This window comes from Euprymna scolopes, chromosome 6, assembly GCF_053919585.1.
Source record: "Euprymna scolopes isolate OS-2025 chromosome 6, ASM5391958v1, whole genome shotgun sequence".
In the NCBI taxonomy this organism is placed as follows: Eukaryota; Metazoa; Mollusca; class Cephalopoda; order Sepiida; family Sepiolidae; genus Euprymna; species Euprymna scolopes.
The window spans coordinates 134,832,683-134,855,182 of record NC_136487.1 but is presented as its reverse complement, the minus strand read 5'-3'; the positions used below and the strand labels follow the sequence as shown (position 1 = coordinate 134,855,182).

General features: G+C 34.2%; 1 protein-coding gene across 1 annotated transcript in view; it reads right to left on the bottom strand.

Moving 5' to 3' along the window:
- LOC145277960 (guanylate cyclase soluble subunit alpha-2-like) overlaps positions 1–22,500 on the bottom strand; it is a 580,255-nt gene that overhangs the window by 76,368 nt on the left and 481,387 nt on the right. Inside the window, exons 7-8 of the mRNA XM_080130085.1 lie at positions 17,575–17,713; positions 9,673–9,839 (exon numbers count right to left, since the gene is read on the bottom strand). Of these exons, the coding sequence (XP_079986211.1) occupies positions 9,673–9,839; positions 17,575–17,713 (306 nt within the window). The remainder of the gene's footprint in view (positions 1–9,672; positions 9,840–17,574; positions 17,714–22,500) is intronic.

Sequence of the window (22,500 nt, the reverse complement as noted above, 5' to 3'; positions counted from 1 at the left end):
AATAGTAGGGACTCCCCAGAACCAACCTGTACTTTGCCTTATTTCCTAACTAGGAAAATGAACATCATCTCTCCATTTCCAATTTTGTTCTCACACAAACTAAGCAAATTGGATGTGTTTGCATTCTACTGGTCTGGACCATCCTTGTCTGAGAGGTTGAGGGTACCTGTTTGATGATTTGTCTGGCTGTTGTTTCCGACTGACAGTATGGGAGCCCTAACTATTTAGTAGCGCTTAGAGCGGCTGCTCTCTCATAAGTTATATAATATCGCGATAGTTTTAGTGCCATGTTGCGCATGGAAAGGAACCCTGCTGCTATCACCGGTGACTTTCACAAGGCCACAACCCCCCCCCCCAGAGAAGATCCGGCTAATGGACTTACTTTTCCTGACGCTCTACCCCAATCTTAATTAAAAAAAAACGCAATGAAATGACAACCCAAACAAATATTACGATCAAGCTAAATGACTACCCAAACAAAACCAATTCGCATCCTCACTGGAGGTTTGCATGCACAAATATCTGCTTAGTATTAATCTAGATGACGTAGAGCCTCCCACCTCAGTAAACTCCCGGATATATTTAATCATACGGTATAACTGGACGAATACTAACTATAATTAGATTCTTCTTAGACAAGAGGACCACCCATGTTGCCTTGAAGGGTGTACATCCCAATTTTTTTTTTTTTACACAGTGATCACCACTTATCAAGGCCTGGAAGCCACTCAGGGATAAGGGTTATTGCAAGTACATTACGTTAGTGTGGAGATTTGATGAAGTGTTTACTTAAGGGGGCGGTTCATTAGGAATTTGTTAACATTGGACTTGAAGACATCCAACTTGTAGTCCAGTGGGAAGCAGGCAGACATAACATTAATGTGGGAGTATCTCAGGGGTCGATCCTTTGACAACTATTATTCCTAATATTTATCAACGACCTTCCTGATAATATTGTGTCTGAGATGGGTATATTTGCCGATGATACAAACCTCTATAATAGGCACGAGGGAAAAACGGATAAAAGAAAGAAAAGACAAATATTGGAATAAATTACACTATAAGATATGTTGATAGAGACAGAGAGAGAACGAGTGTATGTGTGTGAGAGAGAGAAAGGGAGCGAATGAGAGAGAGAGAGAGAGAGAGAATGGGAGAGAGATAGAAAGATAGAAAGATATATATATATATATATATATATATAAAGAGAGGAAGAAGGTTGAGAATGAGAGATACAGGAAAAGGGGTGAAGATGCATGAGCAGTTTAAAGTTTAATAGGTCAGCCAAACCTGTGAAAAGTCATTTACTTTTATATACTTTATCAACACTGAGATTTGCCAGCTTTTAGTTGCACTTTTATATGTGATTGATTGTAGAATAAAAGCCGATCGCAATAGAATTTCCAAGCTGGCAAAGGCCAACATCAGAGTGTAGTTGTTCTGATTGCTACACCCAATTTGTCCTTAAGTTAATGGAGGGGGAAAACCTTCTATACCAAGGCAATTTTTATTTTTGCCTACTTCCAGAGTGCCCCCTTTTGGGGAATAGGTTTTAACCCACATTATAAACGACCTTGTGTCACATTTTTATTTCGTTGGGAAGCAAATAAATACCTACAACTTCTGAGAATAATCGTCCGATGAATACAGGGCGACTAAAAAAAAACAGAGGACATTCAATTGTTTTTTTTCTGAGTATTTTACAGTCAACGGAGAAAAAAGGCCAAAGACTAGTAGAAAAAGAAATAATAAACTAGTTATGACCAAAGTTTCATTTCATTCAGGCAAAACACTAAGAAACAGGGCCTAATTAGAGTTAGGGCCCGTTTTTTTAGTCACCCTGTATTAGAGAGAAACATATATTTCTTATGCCTCAAATAAACTATGGAGTATTAGACTTATACTAAAGCTGCACCAACCAACAACGCAAAATAGACAATATTAACTGACCACCCGGCGTTGCCTGATCGTAAAATATGCTTAAATATGATATTTTAATTTATGCAGATTTCATATTTATAAAGACAATTCTGTATCGATTATTGTATATTATATTGCATAGTAGTGATTTCAAAAGTAATAAATAAATAAATAAAATAAAAGTATGACTTGGGTTCCATCAGCTAGAATCGAAACCAAAACATATAGCGTTTCAGTACTAGTCGTTACCGTTTACAAAATACGCACATAACAGTATGACTTGGTTGCTATCAACTAAAATCATAACCAAAACATTTAGCACTCTAGCATTTGTCGTTACCGTTTGAGCTATCGTCAGATTATTTTAAAATAGTTAATAATGAACCGATTTTTATGTATAAATGTATATATTTGCGTATGGGGAAAAATAATACGTTTAGTCGATTTACGCCTGCCAAGTTCAAATTATTTTTCAATTTTGATCCCTTAGCAGCTATTTTTACCTATCTTCTATTCTCTGCAACCTCTTTTCTACGGTAGATAATTTGCCAATCTTTCTTTACTGTATCGTTATTTTTATAGTAGATGCTATGAACTCTGTAAAAGATTCAAGGAAAAACTCGTCTGGTTACAACCATTGAAAGTAATTCATATTTGTAGAGTATTTGAAGTATTATTGCGTCGTACGGGTTTTCTTTTTTTAACGTATAGTGGTTAGAATATTTGGAGGTCGGTAGGCAGATAACAGTGTTTTTGAAATTTTTTAGATTGACAAAAAAGTTTTTGCGAAATTTTACTTTTGATTTCCAATGGTTTACTTTCAAATAAGGTTTTGTTATAATACCTTTTTAAAAAGCGTTTTTCGCTTTATCTGATCGTTTAAATTACGATCGTTTTAAAACAATTATGTCTTCTTTTCAGAACGTTGAATACAAGACGGAAAAAAACACATTCGCACAATTTTCTTATTTCAATTTAATATATACATAACGAAGTTTTTAGCCCATGGAACCATTACCGAACGCACAGCACAATAATGGTTTAAGAAATTTCCTGGCGGTGACGAGAGTCTTGAAGGTAATGAACGTAGTGGTGGGCTATCGGATGTTGACAACGATCAATTAAGAGCCTAAGTCGAAGCTAATTCACGCACAACTGTTCGAGAACTTGCTTCTGAATTAGAGTAACGTATACGACGATTTCCAACCACTTGAGAGAGATTGGAAAGACAAAAATAACCAGCGATGCTCAGCTCAGTACTTAGGTGCTGACGAAGCTCCACGACACTTCCCGACGCCAAAGTTGCACGTAAAACAGTTCATGCTGACTGTTTGATGGTCTGCGACCGGTCTCATTCAGTACAGTTTTTAGAATGCAGGCGAAATCATTACAGCGGAGAAGTACTGTCGACAAATGGATGAAATACATCAGAAACTTCGACAACAACACCCAACATTAGTCAACAAAAAAAGCCTCAATTCTCCTTCACGACTATGCCTGATCTCACGTTGCTAAACTGATTCTGCAGAAGTTGAACGAATTGGGCTACAAAATTCTGCCTCATCCGCCATAGACTACTGACCTCTCACCTACCGATTACCACTTCTTTAAGCGCCTCGACAACTTTCTGCGAGAGAAATGCTTAAAAAAACTCAAGTGATATATAAAAAAAAAACGTCTTCAGTGGTTTCATCGACACCAGAACGCAAGATTTATTTGTTACTGGCATAAATACACTTGTTCTGCGTTGGAAAAAGTGAGTTGATTCTGATGGCGCTTATTTCGATCAATAAATGTTTGCTTGAGCTGAATTATATTCATCTGGATTTAAAAGTTAAAAACCGCAAGAACTTTCTTGTTAACCTGATAGTAATATTTTAGAGAAAAATTTGAAGAACACAAAAATCTCTTTACCGATCTCTCAATATATCTACCATTATATCTTAAAAAGCCCATAGCACCTAATACCCCTCACATAACTTAGGTATAAGAACCTACGATGAATACCCCTTCGTGGTATTAATGACTAAATAGAATTGATTTGTTGTTAATAATAAAACAACTAATGAACTAAGCTTCGAGATCTCATAATTATAGAAGCTGATCTGCGTGTGAATATACCAAATCTCAAATATAGTGCTGTTAAAGAAGATAAACAAGGCTCTTTTATAAGCAAACCAGTTAATATTAATAGAAGGACCGTTTCAAAATAAAGGCTTCCTATTTATTGACTCAAAAACTAAAACGAAGAAGAGTTACGCAGACGGGAGTACTACTAATCAAACAAGCTGCCATTTGTGCTCCGAAATTTAATTTTTACATGAGCACCAGCATTCTCAATGCACTTTTGTCAAGTCTCTTTTGATGTATCGGTCATAAAAGACCGGAACGCGAGTTGTCACTTACATCTCTGTCTATATCCTGAAATCGACGAACACATCTCCTAACTATACTGACATCAACTGCATCGGCTTCGTAATCGGCGCCGATAAATATTGATGTTCAATTTTTTCTACGTGGAGTTATTCAATGACGCATCTCTGGTTCTTATGCATGCCGATGGCAGGTATTACATTTTTAGTATCTCACTCACACTGTCAATATCTGCAACAGAGAGATGATATTTCGGGTCACGTATGCATAAGTTCAGTCATCATGACAATGCCGTTGGCGGACTAAAAATATGATGTATTAGTTTTAGAACCGCCCTCGCGTACTAATACATACAGAGTCGTGTGTTTGTGGATATGAGTTAAAACTAAATTATGTCTTTTACTGAAAGGAATTAAGCAAAAAAGGTACGGATTGAGTGGCAAATATTTTTCTCTTATTCAAAAGCTGGATATCGGCAAGTGAATATAACGGTACTCGTCTTATATAGTCGATAGGTGTCGTGATGTAGTCCATATTTTTACTTCGTGATTATCTTAAGAATATGTTTGGCCGGCGAACCCTAACAAATTTGATAGCAATTGCTACGACGAACAAGCTTAACAGTTATTAATGTAACCAAAGAACCTAATTTGGGTTTTAGACTTTTGAGATGAAGATTGATTTTTCGTATTATTTGCGGTGGGACATATAGTTCTTGATTAAATTCAGTTGTAAAAGTTGTATTCTTGGATACTTCAGGTACAATCCACCGAGTGGGCTCCTCAAAAATACAATAATGAATTATTTAGGACTTCTACTCAGTCATAGCTGATGGAACGAAAGCATGCTACCTACCGCGTCCCGTCTGGAGTTCAACAGAATGATTCCTGAGTTGGACAGAAAGATTTCCGAGTCGACAGACACATCTAAAGAAGGTCGGATGTCACATTGACCGAAACGTTGTGCAAATCACACCCACGATGAGAAGAGTAGTTCGAAAATTCCAGATAATACGAACCTGATTGGAGTTTCAATCAGCGCCAGATGAAAAAATATAGAAAGTGTGAATTTCGAATGTTGAAAATTCAATTTAACATTAATTGAAACGTTTAACAAATAAATTATCAACTCTTATGTGCGTCAGATTTCTTTTTTCTTTGTATTTCTTTGTAAAACATGTGTTTCGTCTCATTTCTGTTTTCAAGTTCATGTTTTGTTTTTCAATGATGAATCAAGGCATGTAAAGAAAAAAGTCGTCAAAATGCTAGTTTACAGTGCTTCAAAGAGAAAATAGAAATCTTGCATAGATTACAATTACAGCGAATAGATCTGCAAAAATATATGTTCAGTAAAATAGGACATTTCTCTTGAGTGAACAGGAGGATAAAGTTAACATCTTGAAGGTGGAAGCAATGATCAATGACGGCATTAGAGAAATGTAAAGATTTAAGACAATAAAATCCGAACGGAAAGACGTGTCTCTCGAACCAAACAAAGGTCAAGCTTCTGGGTTTGACCTTTACTTCTGATCTGAAATGGAACACATACATCAAGTCTGTTGCCAAGGTCGCTGGAAAGATGGGGGGATCCTTCTACCGCTCCAGACGATATCTCACTACTGATGCAATTCTCTATCTATATAAAAGCCAAGTACGTCCAAGGATGGAATACTGCTGCCATATCTGGGCAGGAGCTGCTAAAAACAGCCTATCCTGCCTTGACAGAGTACAAAATAGACTTCGTGGCTTAGTGGGGGATGCCCTTTTCTCTACCCTGCAACCTCTCTCCCACAGAAGAGACGTTGCGAGCCTATCCTTGTTTTATCGTTATTTCCATGGCAGGTGCTCGTCTGAGCTCCAATCTCTGGTCCCCCCTCGCCAATCTTTCACGAAAAACACCCGTCTAGCTGAACCCACTGTGATAAATTTCCCCCACTCTATATCTGTGCCTAAATCAAAACGTGGATTCCATGAACAAAGCTTCTTTCTTAGAACTGCACGCCTGTGGACCTCTGTTCCGTCTGCCTGCTTCCCACCGGACTACAACTTGGATGTCTTGAAGTCGAACGTTAACAAATTCCTAATGAACCGCCCCCTTAAGTAAACACTTCATCAAATCTCCACACTAACGTTCTGTACTTGCAATAACCCTTATCCCTGAGTGGCTTCCGGCCCTTGATAAGTGGTGATCACTGTGTAAAAAAAACAAAACAAAAAAACCTTAACTTGTAAATCGCTGAAACATCTCTTATCGACTAGGGAATTGAAACAAAACATTTTTTTCAGCTGTTTCTTTTTAACTATTTGATCTGGATAGCTTCTATAGTGTTATAATGGCTATGGCACAGTCCAATGTAATAACACCGTTATAGGTTTACGTAAAATGCACCGAATTTGTATTATCTGTATATTAATACGATAGCGTGTCTGTTATTTTCTGTGTCACGCTTACATCCGGGTCGTTTAATTGTTATGTACTTGCATTTCTTGTCATAAATACTTTTACCTAGAATTCTTCATACGTTTTGGTTTCGGTTTCAGTTACAGCTGATGGCACTTAATTTATTCAATTTCTTATAAATAATTTTATCAAGAAGTTTTCATTCATTTTGGTATCGGTTTCGATTCAAGCTAATGCACCCAAGTCATATGAATATATATTTTTATTTTTGAAATCGCAACTTTATAATATATAAAAATCGATAAAATACATTAACTGTATAATAATGCAATAATTGAAATATCATATTTAAGCGTACTTGTTATATATAGGTTTTCTTAAAAGTGATGCTTAGAGAGTCTTAGTGAGAGATATGTTGAAAGTAGAGAGAGGGATGTTGTTGTAGAGATTGTTCGTTTTATAAAGATATTCATATTTATCAAAATGTTCATTCTTAGAATTGTAATGGAAGCTCTTTGAGTGAGGAAACAGTGTTCAGACAGTCTTTGTGTAAATATGAGATGTAGAGTTCACATTGTAGATATGACATGTGTATGTCAAGACATTTTATAACACAGATATATAGACATATAATACAATTTTCACTTTACCTTTTTAGTAGAATCACAACACAAAGACGACGTTTATACAAACACATGATGGGTTTATTTCTTCTCACGACCGGCCGTGGTTTTCATCATCAAGAATTCAAAGCTTCACATATTAAGTTTCAAAGTGACCGTCTCGCTTCTAGACGTTCGAATTCCAAACTGCAGACTATCGTCTGTCGTTCTCAAACTCCCTCTGAGTTTCTCCCAGTTTCTCCTTTCTTAACTCTAAAGTTTTTCTAACTATCTCTAGAACTTTCTATTTTCCATGACGTCATACACACGTGTTCTGGACATACGTGTCCAAAACTTTTCCTTTTTTTTTACAAAAGGAATTTTAACCTATATTCTCAGTAACCTATATTTCCAATATGTTAAAAACATGTTTATTAAATTATCTTGTAGCTGCATTCTTTCAATTGAATTTTCATAACAGAATTGACAGTGCACATTCTTTTATCTCTAAGCTATACAATCGTTTGTTTTACATTCCATTTTCTAATTCTCACACGTAATCTATTTCTAAACCTAAATTACGAGGTTCGAATTTCGTCTATGCTATTTCATTTTCATTTTAACTAAATCTCTCTATTTTTTATACTTACATGAAAAGGGGACATCCCTTATCATGTAACATACTTTACGACCGGGTTTTGCCGGGAGTTCGTGCTAGCTTAAATAAATACTTTTGCAGTTTTAACAAAAAAACTAAAACAATATCAGAGCGTCTCTATTTACACTGAACATCTATAGAATGCCAACATCAATATATTACATGTTAATGAGTCACCTGTGGAATTTCCTTGCATGCTCTCGTTCCATTAGTTATGGCCGGATAGAAGCTTTAATTTAGGAATTCGCAATTATATTCTTTCGTATCGCTCGTACTGAGGATTGAACTTTCAACCTGCAGGAGAGTGTCACCTAGAACTGATTTTTTTAGTACTGTATACTTTACGCTAATGGTCATTGCGGAGAGAAGGAGGGCAAACTACTCCAAGGAGGGCTCGTTCGAAAATCTGTGCATATTCCCGAGGTGCGTTAGACAACATACACCGTAAGAAAGTCGCAGATTACATCACCCGAAACGTTTTGATAATGACACTCAAGATGAGAACAGTAGTCCGAATAATGCAAATATTACAAATTATCGATCCTCATCTAAAAAATTTAGGAAATGAATTTATCCTTTCATCTATTATTTTCAACTTCTTCTGATCTACTTCTTCATTATTTTTTACTATAACCACAGCTCAGTCCAAAGAGAAACAACACATAAACACATACGTTTAAATAGGGAGTAATATTCCCACATTGGAGGGGGTGCTCAAAGTAACCTCTCCTACCTTGACAGAGTACAAAACGAACTTCGAAATCTTGTGAGCGATTTCGTCTCTTCTATAGAGTCTCTTTCTCACAGAACTTGTTAAACTTTCTTTTCTGTATCGTTATTTTCATTGTAAGTGACCTTATCCTCTCTGTTATAAATTCATAGCGAGAACTCGTCTAGTAACAATTATTAGAAGTAAAGTTCCTTTCTTTCTCTGTGCATCAAAAAATAAAACGGAACTTCGATGACAAAAATTTATTTCTAAAATCTACCCATCTGCGAAACACAATACCAAGAAGTTGCCTCCCAGCGCACTACAACATAGTCGTTTTCAATTAGACTATTGAGGAGAGATTAAATACAAGTTCAGATGAGGTTTCGAAAAGTCAACTCACAAGATGAAGTATACTGTGGCTTATATAAAATGCCTGAAGAGTCTCATCGCCATTTTACGGCAGGGACGCATCGGACATTAAGAAAAATAACAAAAACATCCCTTTTGAATAGAGAGAAGACAAAGTCTTGAAAGATAAACACTTGGGATTGAACACAACTATACACCAGCCAGACATCAATAAAATCAGTGGACCATAGTAGCCTTTAAGGGGAGATGGTCTTTCCCACGATTCGATCTTGTGATTCATCTTGCTGTGGACAGTAATTATATACCAGATTGTTTCCATTAACCTGTTGATGCATATTTTATAATTAAGCCCTGTAACAAGATTAACCTATTTAGGCATACTATTGTTCTACAACGACAAAAAAAAAAAAAAAAAAAAACTGTCATAAATTATCATACATTTTAATTTTACCAAGTATATTTGGTATGGAAATGGTCAGATATATCGATGAATTCGGTTTGCCTTTGCCATTAGTCGTTATGCACCTTTCTGGAAGTCAGCTCAACTTGAAGGCACATAAGAGGACGAGGTGGATCAGTAATGTTGACTTTCTGTAAAAATATTTGCACAAACATAAATATTTACATAAATTACTTACCTTGTAGACGTCCAGGATTCCGCAGAATGTATCAAACTGAGTATAGAGTGCATTGAGCATATTGACGACCATCATTGGTTTGCATGATGAGCAAATCGCGGTAAATCCAACGATGTCGCTGAACAACATGGTGACGTCATTTACTTTGGTGGGTTCGACTGTTTCACCTAATCAAGTAAAAAACAAAAGAGAAGCAAAATCCTCATAAGATAAAACAAAGCATGACCAGTTAACTGTGCTAAACCGGACTAGTAAAAAAAGACACAATTATGAGATAATGACTTGGGAGTGTTTCCTCCACAATAAAAAAAAAAATTCTTGAGAAATTTGATTAAATTTTAGTGCTAAAAACCATGACATGTGTACGAAAAACAGATGGGACAAGAAGAGATACATTTTTCAACGCTGTGTAGTAGTAGTAGTAGTAGTAATAATAATAATAATAATAATAATAATAATAATAATAATAATAATAATAATAAAAACAACAACAATAATAATTTTAAAAAATGCGTCTTGGTCGACCTTGCTTTTTCGATTCTGACATTCTACCAGTCAATATCAAATGTTCTATGCGTCTTTGACGGTAAATATGACCTAAAAACTTCTTTTGTCTTTTCATGAGTTTCCATCAACATTCCTTTAATGCATCCTGATCTAGTCCATATTTCCTCGTTAGAAATGTGATTTTTTTTTTTCCAAATAACCCCTAACATTTCTCTCACAAACCAAACATAGTCCAGCTTTCACAACCATTTAACAAGGCAGACAAAATACGCCTTAAAAATGCGTTGTCTAGTCTTGAGCGTGATAGTATTGGAGCATAATATTGAGTTAAGTATGAAAAATGCTTGTTTACTTTGAGCTATTCGATCGGCCTGTAGTTGTAATCCATGAACCAAGGTAAGAGAATATATCCACCCGAGTAATGGACGCGGCTCCAATTTTTAAATCACACATAGGTAGGATTTCTTTGGCAGGTATCACCACACTAAAAATATATCGAAGACATTCAAACACAAAACATATCTAAGAAAACTACAAGATACAAAATGTACCTTCGTGCGAAGTTTCATAAAAATCGGCCCAGCCGTTTTCAAGTCCATACGGAACGAACTTACACTCACACTCATAGATGCACACACAAAGTTCCTTTTATATAACAGTACAGATAGAGACAGAGATCTGATAATAGCTATAATATAATAGTAGAAATAGACGTAGAGATAAATAATTAATATATATATATATATATATATATATATATATATATATGTATATATATGTATATATATATATATATATATATATATATATATATATATAAGAAATGCTGGTTTATATATATAAGAAATGCTGGTTTTGAAAATTTTCAAACGATATAATGTTTGAAATTGTTCGACTGAACATGGAAACAATTGTAACGTAAAACGAAATACACTTTTTGTTGCCATGAACACCCTTTTTTGAAGTCTTGGTTTTGCTTTCACAGTATATTAATGCTCAATTATGAAATATAATTTTGTAGCTTACTCTCTATGGCTTAAAACTCATTGGTATATGAAAATTTACTGAATTACACGAACTCAGTATATTATATATATATATATATATATATATATATATATTTAATTATTATAGGAAATAATTATGCCAGCCGCTTTAAGAAACTCGTTTCTTATCGTTGAGTACTTTCAGTTGAATTAAGTCTGTCAATTTAGCTCTTATGTATAGATCATCATATAATGATTAGATCACTCTGACTGACGTAAAAACATTTAAAAATAAAAATGTTAAAAATTCAACGTAATTTCCCGCGGTTAACGGTAGCCGAATGGATATGATCTTTGCTAATCACGCCAGAGATGGCTTGTGTCGCCGGGTTCGAATCTATCGACTGGTGTTAATCGTGACACCCTGAACTGAAGATTCCCGAAATGAGGAAACACTGGTGTCTGTAATATTATATTATATATAGTAAATAATTATATATAATTATATATATATATATATATAAACGTAAGTAACTAATGGGGGAAGTTTACTAGTCAAATGCCGTTGTAAGCTTCCAATATAAGTATTAATGTTTATATTTATCCCAACCAAAAATAAAAAAAAGCTCGATAGTACAGTAAGAAGTAGAGCTTAATATCATAAGTATAAACAAAGAGTGTAAACCGGAGATTTACATGTTACAATTTATTTTTCTACAGAATACCCCCAATAAAGAAAGGTGTTGAAATATCCATATTCCGCCGAGTTTCAAAGAATTTAAGATTTTTTTCTACTAGGAGAAAGAAACTAATTAGCAGATCATAAAGATTGAGGAGCTAAATATTTGCTTGTTTTAGCATTTCATGAAACTTCGCTTCATGATGTAAATCATAGAGTGTAAAATACAGTTTGTGTAGAGCAATGTTTGTAAATTAATGCTATAAGGTTTGTCAAAAGGGACCGAGAAAGAGGGAAAGAAGGCAAAAAAAAAAGAAGAAGAAAAAATCAAACCCCATTGCGCAAGTCCAGACTGTGATGTAATCCTCTGTAAATGTCCCGAAGCAAAAGAGGAATACAAAATTTTTTCTGAGTTTTAAATATAGTTACGAAGGATGATATGAGATTAAATCATGTGCGGTTGCGATGAATACATAAAAAAATGTTCCGAAGAAATTCGAATATATGAACGGGTCTCAGTACCAAAAATTTTAAATTGTAAATGAAAGTGTTTGTCTTTCAACTTCTATCGGCCTACTAAGCTAAATAGCTTTTCCTCCTTCAAAAATTTGGCGGAATAAGCATATTTTACCACCTTCTCCGTATGCTACATCCATTGTCAATTTTTCATACAAATTCCGTGTCTATTTCTACAAAGTCTCCGTTCGAAAGTACTCTACGTCCACTTTATCTCCAATCATACCAAGTTTTCTCTTACTACAATAATCTCTCCACATGGGAGCATGATCTGTCCATTCCCCATTCATTTGAAAAAAGTCCACTCATACGATTTCCAACCGGAAATATGCTTTGTATATTTCACTTTCGTATACAGTCTTCTCTTCCTGTCCCCCCTCCTACTACAAACCCATAACTAGAAGACTCTTCGATTACTTCTCCCCTATTCATATCAAGCCACTTCTTATTATACTGACACTCAAACCGGAAGTGCGCTACCCCCACTTTATCTTCTTCATACAAAATGTAACACAAGAGAAACGAACGTACTGGTTAATTCTAAATATTATTTGGATTATAACCGGTTGAATAATACATGCCATCCATACCATTAGACGTCTATTAAATAAAACGTCAAAGGTCTCGGACCTGTGTCCACATCCGACGGTAAAAAATATTCGTCCATCGAAAGATTTATGAAAAAAAGAAGCCGAATCAGCCGAAGTAAATTAGCGCTGTGTTACAAAGAACGAAAACAAAATTGAAAGTTTATAATTCAGTTTGAGAAGAGAAGAAATTTCTTCGCCTGGAGACTACCTTTATCGCTTTGAATAACGTGACGAGGACAATGACCTTTCTTAATGAACAATAAAGACCGTCCTCTTGAAAAGGCTAAAAATATTGACGCTTAAACAGATTATTAACGCACAGGAGAAGATGAATTATGTAGGGCGTCTTAATTAAATCGACTTTTCTATATTAGCCTAGAGCAAGTTTGTTTTCGTGGGATCAATATATATATATATATATATATATATTTCTAAAGAGATTCTTATTGAACTCATTTTAAAGTGCACAAAATCTGTGGAGTTTAGTTTTTGTGATATTATGTACTGTCAGGTTGACGGGGTTTCAATGGGGAGTCTGTTGGCCCCAACTTTAGGGGATATTTTCGTCGGGTACAATGAATCCGTTTTGTTTAATTTTATAACAAAACCCACTGCATATGTCGAATATGTTGACGACACTTTTGCTGTTTTTCCATTGCAAAGTGAAGCGTCGATATTTTTTGATAGGTTAAATTCTTTGCATGGATCTCTAAAGTTCACTATGGAAAGTGAGAAGGACGATTCGCTTCCCTTCTTGGATGTTCTTGTCGAACGTTCAAGGGGAGGGCTTTCTCACTACAATTTATAGGAAACCGACATTTACTGGCCTATATGTGAACTGGTTGTCTTTTGTACCATAATCACGTAAGGTCGGCTTAATTAATACTTTGGTACATAGAGCCCTGATAATTTGTTCACCTTACAGATTGGACGCCGCACTCGATAAGATCAGGGAAATATTCATCATTAATGGTTATCCTGTTGACCTTATTGATGACTGTATTTTCAAAAAGATTGCGGATTTTAAATCCCCTAAAAAGTTTGGACCTTTGAAATGCCCGGTTTATTTAAAATTACCGTGGATTGGGGAAAAGAGTAACAGACTTTCCAAACAGATTCGCAGAAGTATTTATGACTGCTTTTATTCTGTGTCCTTGCGTTTGGTATATACTACGAGACCTGCATTTCCTTCTTTTCGCAAGGATAGTTTGCCTTACATCCAAAATAGCAATATTGTATATCAATTCAAATGCCAGTGTGATGCTGGTTATGTTGGGCGAACATCCTTGCATCTTTTGACTTGTATAAACCAGCTTGTTCCATCGAAGATCAGACAAGGGAGGATGGGGTCTGGTAGTCTCCCTTCTTCTGCAGCCTTGGACTCTGCTATTGGCCAACATTTGGTTGACAACCTGTGCTGTGGCGATAGATATAAAATAGAATGGTTCGAGGTGCTACATAGAGCGGACTCCAGAAACCATTTAAAGATTTTGGAGTCTGTTTCTATTGCGGTGCTGAAACCTTCTTTGTGCCGGCAGAAAGAAACATCTAACGCATTTTTTCTCTTTGGTGAATTGTGAATCTTTTCTCCCGTTTTTTCCTCGTTGTGCCATTATTTTAATCGTTTTTTTAAACGTTAATAAACCTTATTTTAGAGTCCCCGTAATTTTTGGCACATTCAATAGTTCCCCGTCAGAACTCTTTACTTTCGACATAGTATTATTTTTACGCTATCGATTTTCTCCTGATGAGATGATAGCTGAAAGAGCTCTGGAGAGACTTCCGCCCATTATATTTAAAACTTTATATATATATATATATATATATATATATATATATATATATATATATATATATAAGCAACATTGAACCTGATCAGTACTAAAATGGGTTACCATTTAGGACTTTAGGTGATGTATGTGCTTACCGCTTATCTCGGTATTGTTTCCAGTCAGTCTTGGGCCTCTACTTGCTACTGGACACAAGCAGTGCTTAGTCAGGAGAGGGGTGGTTAGAATTGCGCAACTCTTACTTCACAATGGCACGCGGAGTTACCCTTACAAGGGGGTGTCTATTGTCTCTTGAGATTAAACGGATGCATCGATCGATCGATACATACGTATATGTATAAAATATTTTATATTTTTAGGTATATGTGTATTATAATATCTTCCCAATAGTTTCCAACAATGAAGTTATGTTTCCAAATTCAGAGAATATATACTGATAGTTGCATTCCAATGACCAAAGAAATAATCAGTTTACAACTACAAACTTTATTTATTTTCTCTCCGAATCGATTCATTTTTTTCCTGAAGCAGGTTCCGCAATCCATAGCGTAAATATTGTTATTGATTTTACATACTACTCTTCAGAGATGATATAAATCTCCCCTCTCTGTTTTAATGTATGTATGTATGTATGTATGCCTAACACTTTCGACAGAGATGACGGATTTTCATGAGATTGGTGTCGTTTTAAATCTCGACCCTTCGGACGACAAATATCGAAAAATTGGCTAAAGCATTAATTACTTCACCCTCAACTGGACACTTTTCTACAAGGACGGGTCGTTTTTTTCGCCGATATTTTCAAACGTCATCCCCTCTTTTCGATTGACTAGCCTTAATTTAAACTTTTGCCACTTCCGGTTTGGTGATGGACACGCCGGCTAAGACATCACGTTTTTTTCACATTATTTTCCTCCCTCGCAGTACAGGTTCGAGCCTGCCTGCCTATTACCACTTTTTTTTTTTTGCTCAACACACATCCAAACACCCGGGAATGCCGGGTACCCAGGCTAGTTTATAAATAAAAGACAGCCACACTATTTCCAAACAAAACAAAATTGAAGAAAAGTCAACAAGAAAGGTGAAAAGAATGGAATGTCAAGAACAGATGACAATAAAAAACAAATCCAAACCATCTGACAAAAAATTAGAATATTCTAAAGGAGAAGTGAACACATCTGTGCGTGTGTCTGTGTCTGAGTACATTCCTCTACACAATAACTATCAATTTTAAGCCTAGACACTCGAGATTTGACATAAGAGGTATTGAGATTTGGGAAAATCTTAGTTTTCGTCCAGAAATTTGGGTTTTCGGCCAAAAATTTGGCTGTTAAAAGGTCAAAGTTCAACCGTTTGACCGTTGAAATCTCTACCAAACTCCTAATCCAATACTGGATCTAAACACTTGACATTTTAAATGAAGGTTACTTGGCATGGATCAAACTTTTAATTGGATTTGAGCCCCAAAAAATAAATGTGAAGGGGTTAAAATTGGGGTCAAAATTAAAAATAAATTGCCCTCTGCAGTCTCTACCAAATTACTCAGCCTATTTCTTGTCTAAACATTTGAAATTTTACATAAAAATGTATTCATAGATAGGGCAAGCTTTTGAATCAGTTGGACTGAAAATTTGAGCTGCCAAGGGGTTAAAGATCAAATGATGCGACCTTTACGGTGTCTAGCAATTTTGGGTCTAAACATAAAAAATAATACATAACAGGTATTCAGACATGCGGCAAGCATTTTAATCAGTTTTCGGGTGAAAATTTGGCTGCCGAAAGGTCTAAGTTGAAAGAGTTGACCTTTACAAATTCTACCAAATTTCTACGCCAATTTCGGATCTAAACACTTGAAATTTTAGATGTAGCTAACTTGGACATGGGTAAAACTTTGTATTTCGATTGTAGACCAAAATAATAAATGTTAAGGGGTCAAAATTCGGGTTCACGTTATAAAAAAATTGACCTCTGCGGTCTCTACGAAATTACTTAGACAATTTTTGGTCCAAACATTTGAATTCTTACATAAACTGTATTCACACGAAGGGAAAGTTATGGACAGTACATAGGACCCGAGCAAAGCCGGACTGAACTTCTAGTGTGTGTGTGTATATATATATATATATATATATATATATATATGTATATATATGTATATATATATATGTATATATATATATGTATATATATGTATGTATATGTATATATGTATACATATATGTATATATATATATGTATATATATATGTATATATATATGCATATATATATGCATATATATATGTATATATATATATGCATATATATATATATATATATATATATATATATATATATATATATATATATATATTAGCCTACCTACTGTTCAAACTGCACACATTTCATTAAAATAAGGGAATACTCTGGCACAAATTGGCATTCCGCCATTTCAAAATTCTCTAAAAAGATTTAATAGAGAAAAGATTGCTTTACACCTAATTTTCAGTTATATAAATTAATTTTAAAAAGATTGGTGTGCGCGAATTTTTTAAAACTAGAATTCCACCCCCACAATTTTAAAGTGGAAAATTATTCGTTTTATTTCAAGTGTTGTTAAAGGTCTCTTCTCTTCTTAATAGTATTGTGCCTGGCAGATTTGTTTTTATTCGTTTCAAAATTAAAGTAAATTATACAGATTGACAAAAGAACATACACTCAGGAATTTCCATAATGCCCAGTTCATTATGTAACTATAGAATAAACGAGAATGGTCGGCTTGTATTCTTTCTACGATAAAGGCACGCGCAAATGATGACGGTTGGTAATTAAGTACCAAAGTCCGATAATTCTTACCTCGCCACAGTTTCTGTGCTACGGCAGAGGGGAATATATTTTGTAACAGCGCTACGTTCTTCTCGCGTTCTTCTTTTACGGCTTCGGATGCCTCGACCACACTCCGCCGGACTTGCTCCATGCGTTTCTTCAAACCATCCTGCGAAACCGAGAACAAAAAGAAAATGGAGGTACACAAAATCAATAATCTTGTTTATAGTAACACAAAAGGAAAAAAAATGTTAGGAAGTGAAACAAATGTTTCTAGTATGATTAATACAACTAATTATCAAATGTTACATACAGTGTAACCCGGATAGGGGATACCCAAATATATAATATACGGATATAAGATACCCAAATATATAATATACGGATATAAGAGAAATTTTATCTGCCCCCAAATATATAATATACGGATATAAGATACCCAAATATATAATATACGGATATAAGAGAAATTTTATCTGCCCCCCAAATATATAATATACGGATATAAGATACCCATATATATAATATACGGATATAAGAGAAATTTTATCTGCCCCCAAATATATAATATACGGATATAAGATACCCAAATATATAATATACGGATATAAGAGAAATTTTATCTGCCCCCCCCCAAATATATAATATACGGATGTAAGATACCCAAATATATAATATACGGATATAAGAGAAATTTAATCTGCCCCCAAATATATAATATACGGATATAAGAGAAATTTTATCTGCCCCCAAATATATAATATACGGATATAAGATACCCAAATATATAATATACGGATATAAGAGAAATTTTCTCTGCCCCCCCCAAATATATAATATACGGATGTAAGATACCCAAATATATAATACACGGATATAAGAGAAATTTTATCTGCCCCCAAATATATAACATACGGGTATAAGAGAAATTTTATCCGCCCCCAAATATATAATATACGGATATAAGAGAAATTTTATCTGCCCCCAAATATATAATATACGGATATAAGAGAAATTTTATCCGCCCCCAAATATATAATATACGGATATAAGAGAACTTTTATCTGCCCCCAAATATATAATATACGGATATAAGAGAAATTTTATCTGCCCCCAAATATATAATATACGGATATAAGAGAAATTTTATCTGCCCCGAAATATATAATATACGGATATAAGAGAAATTTTATCTGCCCCGAAATATATAATATACGGATATAAGAGAAATTTTATCTGCCCCGAAATATATAATATACGGATATAAGAGAAATTTTATCTGCCCCCAAATATATAATATACGGATATAAGAGAAATTTTATCTGCCCCCAAATATATAATATACGGATATAAGAGAAATTTTACTGCCCCCAAATATATAATATACGGATATAAGAGAAATTTTACTGCCCCCAAGTATATAATATACGGATATAAGAGAAATTTTATCTGCCCCCAAATATATAATATACGGATATAAGAGAAATTTTATCTGTCCCCAAATATATAATATACGGATATAAGAGAAATTTTACTGCCCCCAAATATATAATATACGGATATAAGACAAATTTTATCTGCCCCCAAATATATAATATACGGATATAAGAGAAATTTTATCTGCCCCCAAATATATAATATACGGATATAAGAGAAATTTTATCCGCCCCGAAATATATAATATACGGATATAAGAGAACTTTTATCTGCCCCCAAATATATAATATACGGACATAAGAGAAATTTTATCTGCCCCGAAATATATAATATACGGATATAAGAGAAATTTTATCTGCCCCCAAATATATAATATACGGATATTAGAGCAATTTTATCTGCCCCCAAATATATAATATACGGATATAAAAGCAATTTTTATCTGCCCCCAAATATATAATATACGGATATAAGAGAAATTTTATCTGCCCCCAAATATATAATATACGGATATAAGATACCCAAATATATAATATACGGATATAAGATACCCAAATATATAATATACGGATATAAGATACCCAAATATATAATATACGGATATAAGATATCCAAATATATAATATACGGATATAAGATACCCAAATATATAATATACGGATATAAGAGAAATTTTATCTGCCCCCAAATATATAATATACGGATATAAGAGAAATTTTATCTGCCCCCAAATATATAATATACGGATATAAGAGAAATTTTCTCTGCCCCCAAATATATAATATACGGATATAAGAGAAATTTTATCTGCCCCCAAACATATAATATACGGATATAAGAGAAATTTTATCCGCCCCCAAATATATAATATACGGATATAAGAGCAATTTTATCTGCCCCCAAATATATAATATACGGATATAAGATACCCAAATATATAATATACGGATAATAGAGAAATTTTATCTGCCCCCAAATATATAATATACGGATATAAGAGAAATTTTATCTGCCCCGAAATATATAATATACGGATATAAGAGAAATTTTATCTGCCCCCAAATATATAATATACGGATATAAGAGAAATTTTATCCGCCCCCAAATATATAATATACGGATATAAGAGCAATTTTATCTGCCCCCAAATATATAATATACGGATATATGATACCCAAATATATAATATACGGATATAAGAAAAATTTTATCTGCCCCCAAATATATAATATACGGATATAAGAGAAATTTTATCTGCCCCCAAATATATAATACACGGATATAAGAGAAATTTTATCTGCCCCCAAATATATAATATACGGATATAAGAGAAATTTTACTGCCCCCAAATATATAATACACGGATATAAGAGAAATTTTATCTGCCACCCCCCCAATATAATATACGGATATAAGAGAGCTCTAGCGGCACGGAGATAAAGTCTTTTATATCCGGGTTGCACTTTATTTTTTCTGGTCATATATAGGCTCAAAAATTACTCGACAGAAACATACCCCAGACGTAGGATGTGTCGCCTGATTAGAAGCCACCACTACTACTACTACTACTACTACTACTACTACTACTACTAATAATAATAATAATAATAATACAACAACTACTACTAATACAACTACTACTCTTATTATGCTATAGGTACATATTTTTTTTAATAAAATAAGTTTTGTTTTGTTTTTATTTTTATTTTTGGGATCTTTTGAGACTTCAGAATTGGTGCTTTCATTCTTTTTGCGGACTGCTATCTTCATCTTCATTGTTATTGTTGTTGCACGACGTCTCGACCAACTCGTCTTCTGGCCTTTTTTTTAGGTCATAAATCGCAACAGGATAAGAATGCAGAGTCTTGTAACTTATCGCCAGTAATTACTGTATTCCACAATTGTTGTTTCACCACTTTTTGGTCAACTAATTCTCTGGCCTGCTTTGGATAGGATTGAAACCGCTATCCTCAGACAATGCTCACCTGGGACCTTGATTTTGTTGGTTTTTCATTTTGAAACTGATTTTTAATTCCCAATTATGAATCGATTTACTTAATATATATAAGGTTTAGACACATGTCTCTCCCGCTCTCTCTTGCTACATATTTTCATTGTCGCTGACGAACTTACGCTGTTTTTTCCAACCTCTGATGGTTGATTCGGCGTAACGAAACCAATGGTACGACTGTGAAATATGTATACATAGTGTCATAATAAATATTGTATATATATATAGCAGCCGCCAATAACGTAGTGGTTAGGAGCCTGAACTGTCGTACAGACGGTCGGGTTTCAATCCTGGCTTGAGATAGTTACCTGTCTAGCCGCACTGATGAGCTGTGAAACAGCGAAACAGTACTGTATGTGGATGAATATATATATATATATATATATATATATATATAAACAAGACAGACCAAACATACGGCTTAAGAATGCGTTGTCTAGTCTTGATCGTGATAGTATTGGAGCATAATACTGAATTAAGTTTGCTGAGTGTTTGTTTACTCTGAGTTATATTTATCTTATATCATATCACGATCGTCCTGTAGATGTAATCCATGATCCAAAGTAACTGAATTTATCAACATGAGTAACTGACGCGGCACCATTTATTAGCTCACACACAGGTATGATTTCTTTGCCAGATATCACCATACTAAAATTATATCGAAGGCATTCAGATCCAAAGCCTAAGAATACTGCTAGATACCTAATGTACAATTCCTGTGAAGTTTATAAAAATCAGCCCAGCCGTTTTCAAGTCTACAGGGAACAAACTTACACTCACACTCACAGATACACGCACACACACAGTTTCTTTTTATATAATAGTAAAGATAGAAACAGATATATAATAATCACAACTATAATACAATAGAAGAGACAGACATAAAGATAAATAATTAACATTTCTACACACACACACACACACACATATATATAAATATATATATATATATGTATATATTACTACTACTAACTACCCAGCCGGAAGTAAGTTCTGTCCATTTCTGCTTTTTAATACCAATACTCCTCCTCCTCCTACTACTACTCCTCATCCTACTACTACTACTACTACTATGAATATTTAAGCTAGAAGTATGCTCCGTGCATTTTATCTTTTTCATATTTTATTTTTTCAGAAATATGAAAATTATGTTAAGATTTATGTTTTCTAATAGTTCTTTTTTGTTGCTGATATTGTAAAGAACTTTGACGAATATGTGTGAGATCACGACAACTTAGGAGAAAATGCTTTAACGTTTCATCATATAAGGTTTAGACACATGTCTTGTCTCTCCCTCTCTCTCTTGCTACATATATATATATATATATATATATATATATATATATATATATATATAAGCATATGTATATGTACATATATATTACAAGAGAGTCACGACTTATCAAGGCTTGAAACTACTCGAGGATAAGGGTTAACGAATGAAATGGTGATCGCTCCCTGAAGCAACAGCGTAATGTTCGCTAGCGGTGGAAATTTAGTAGGAT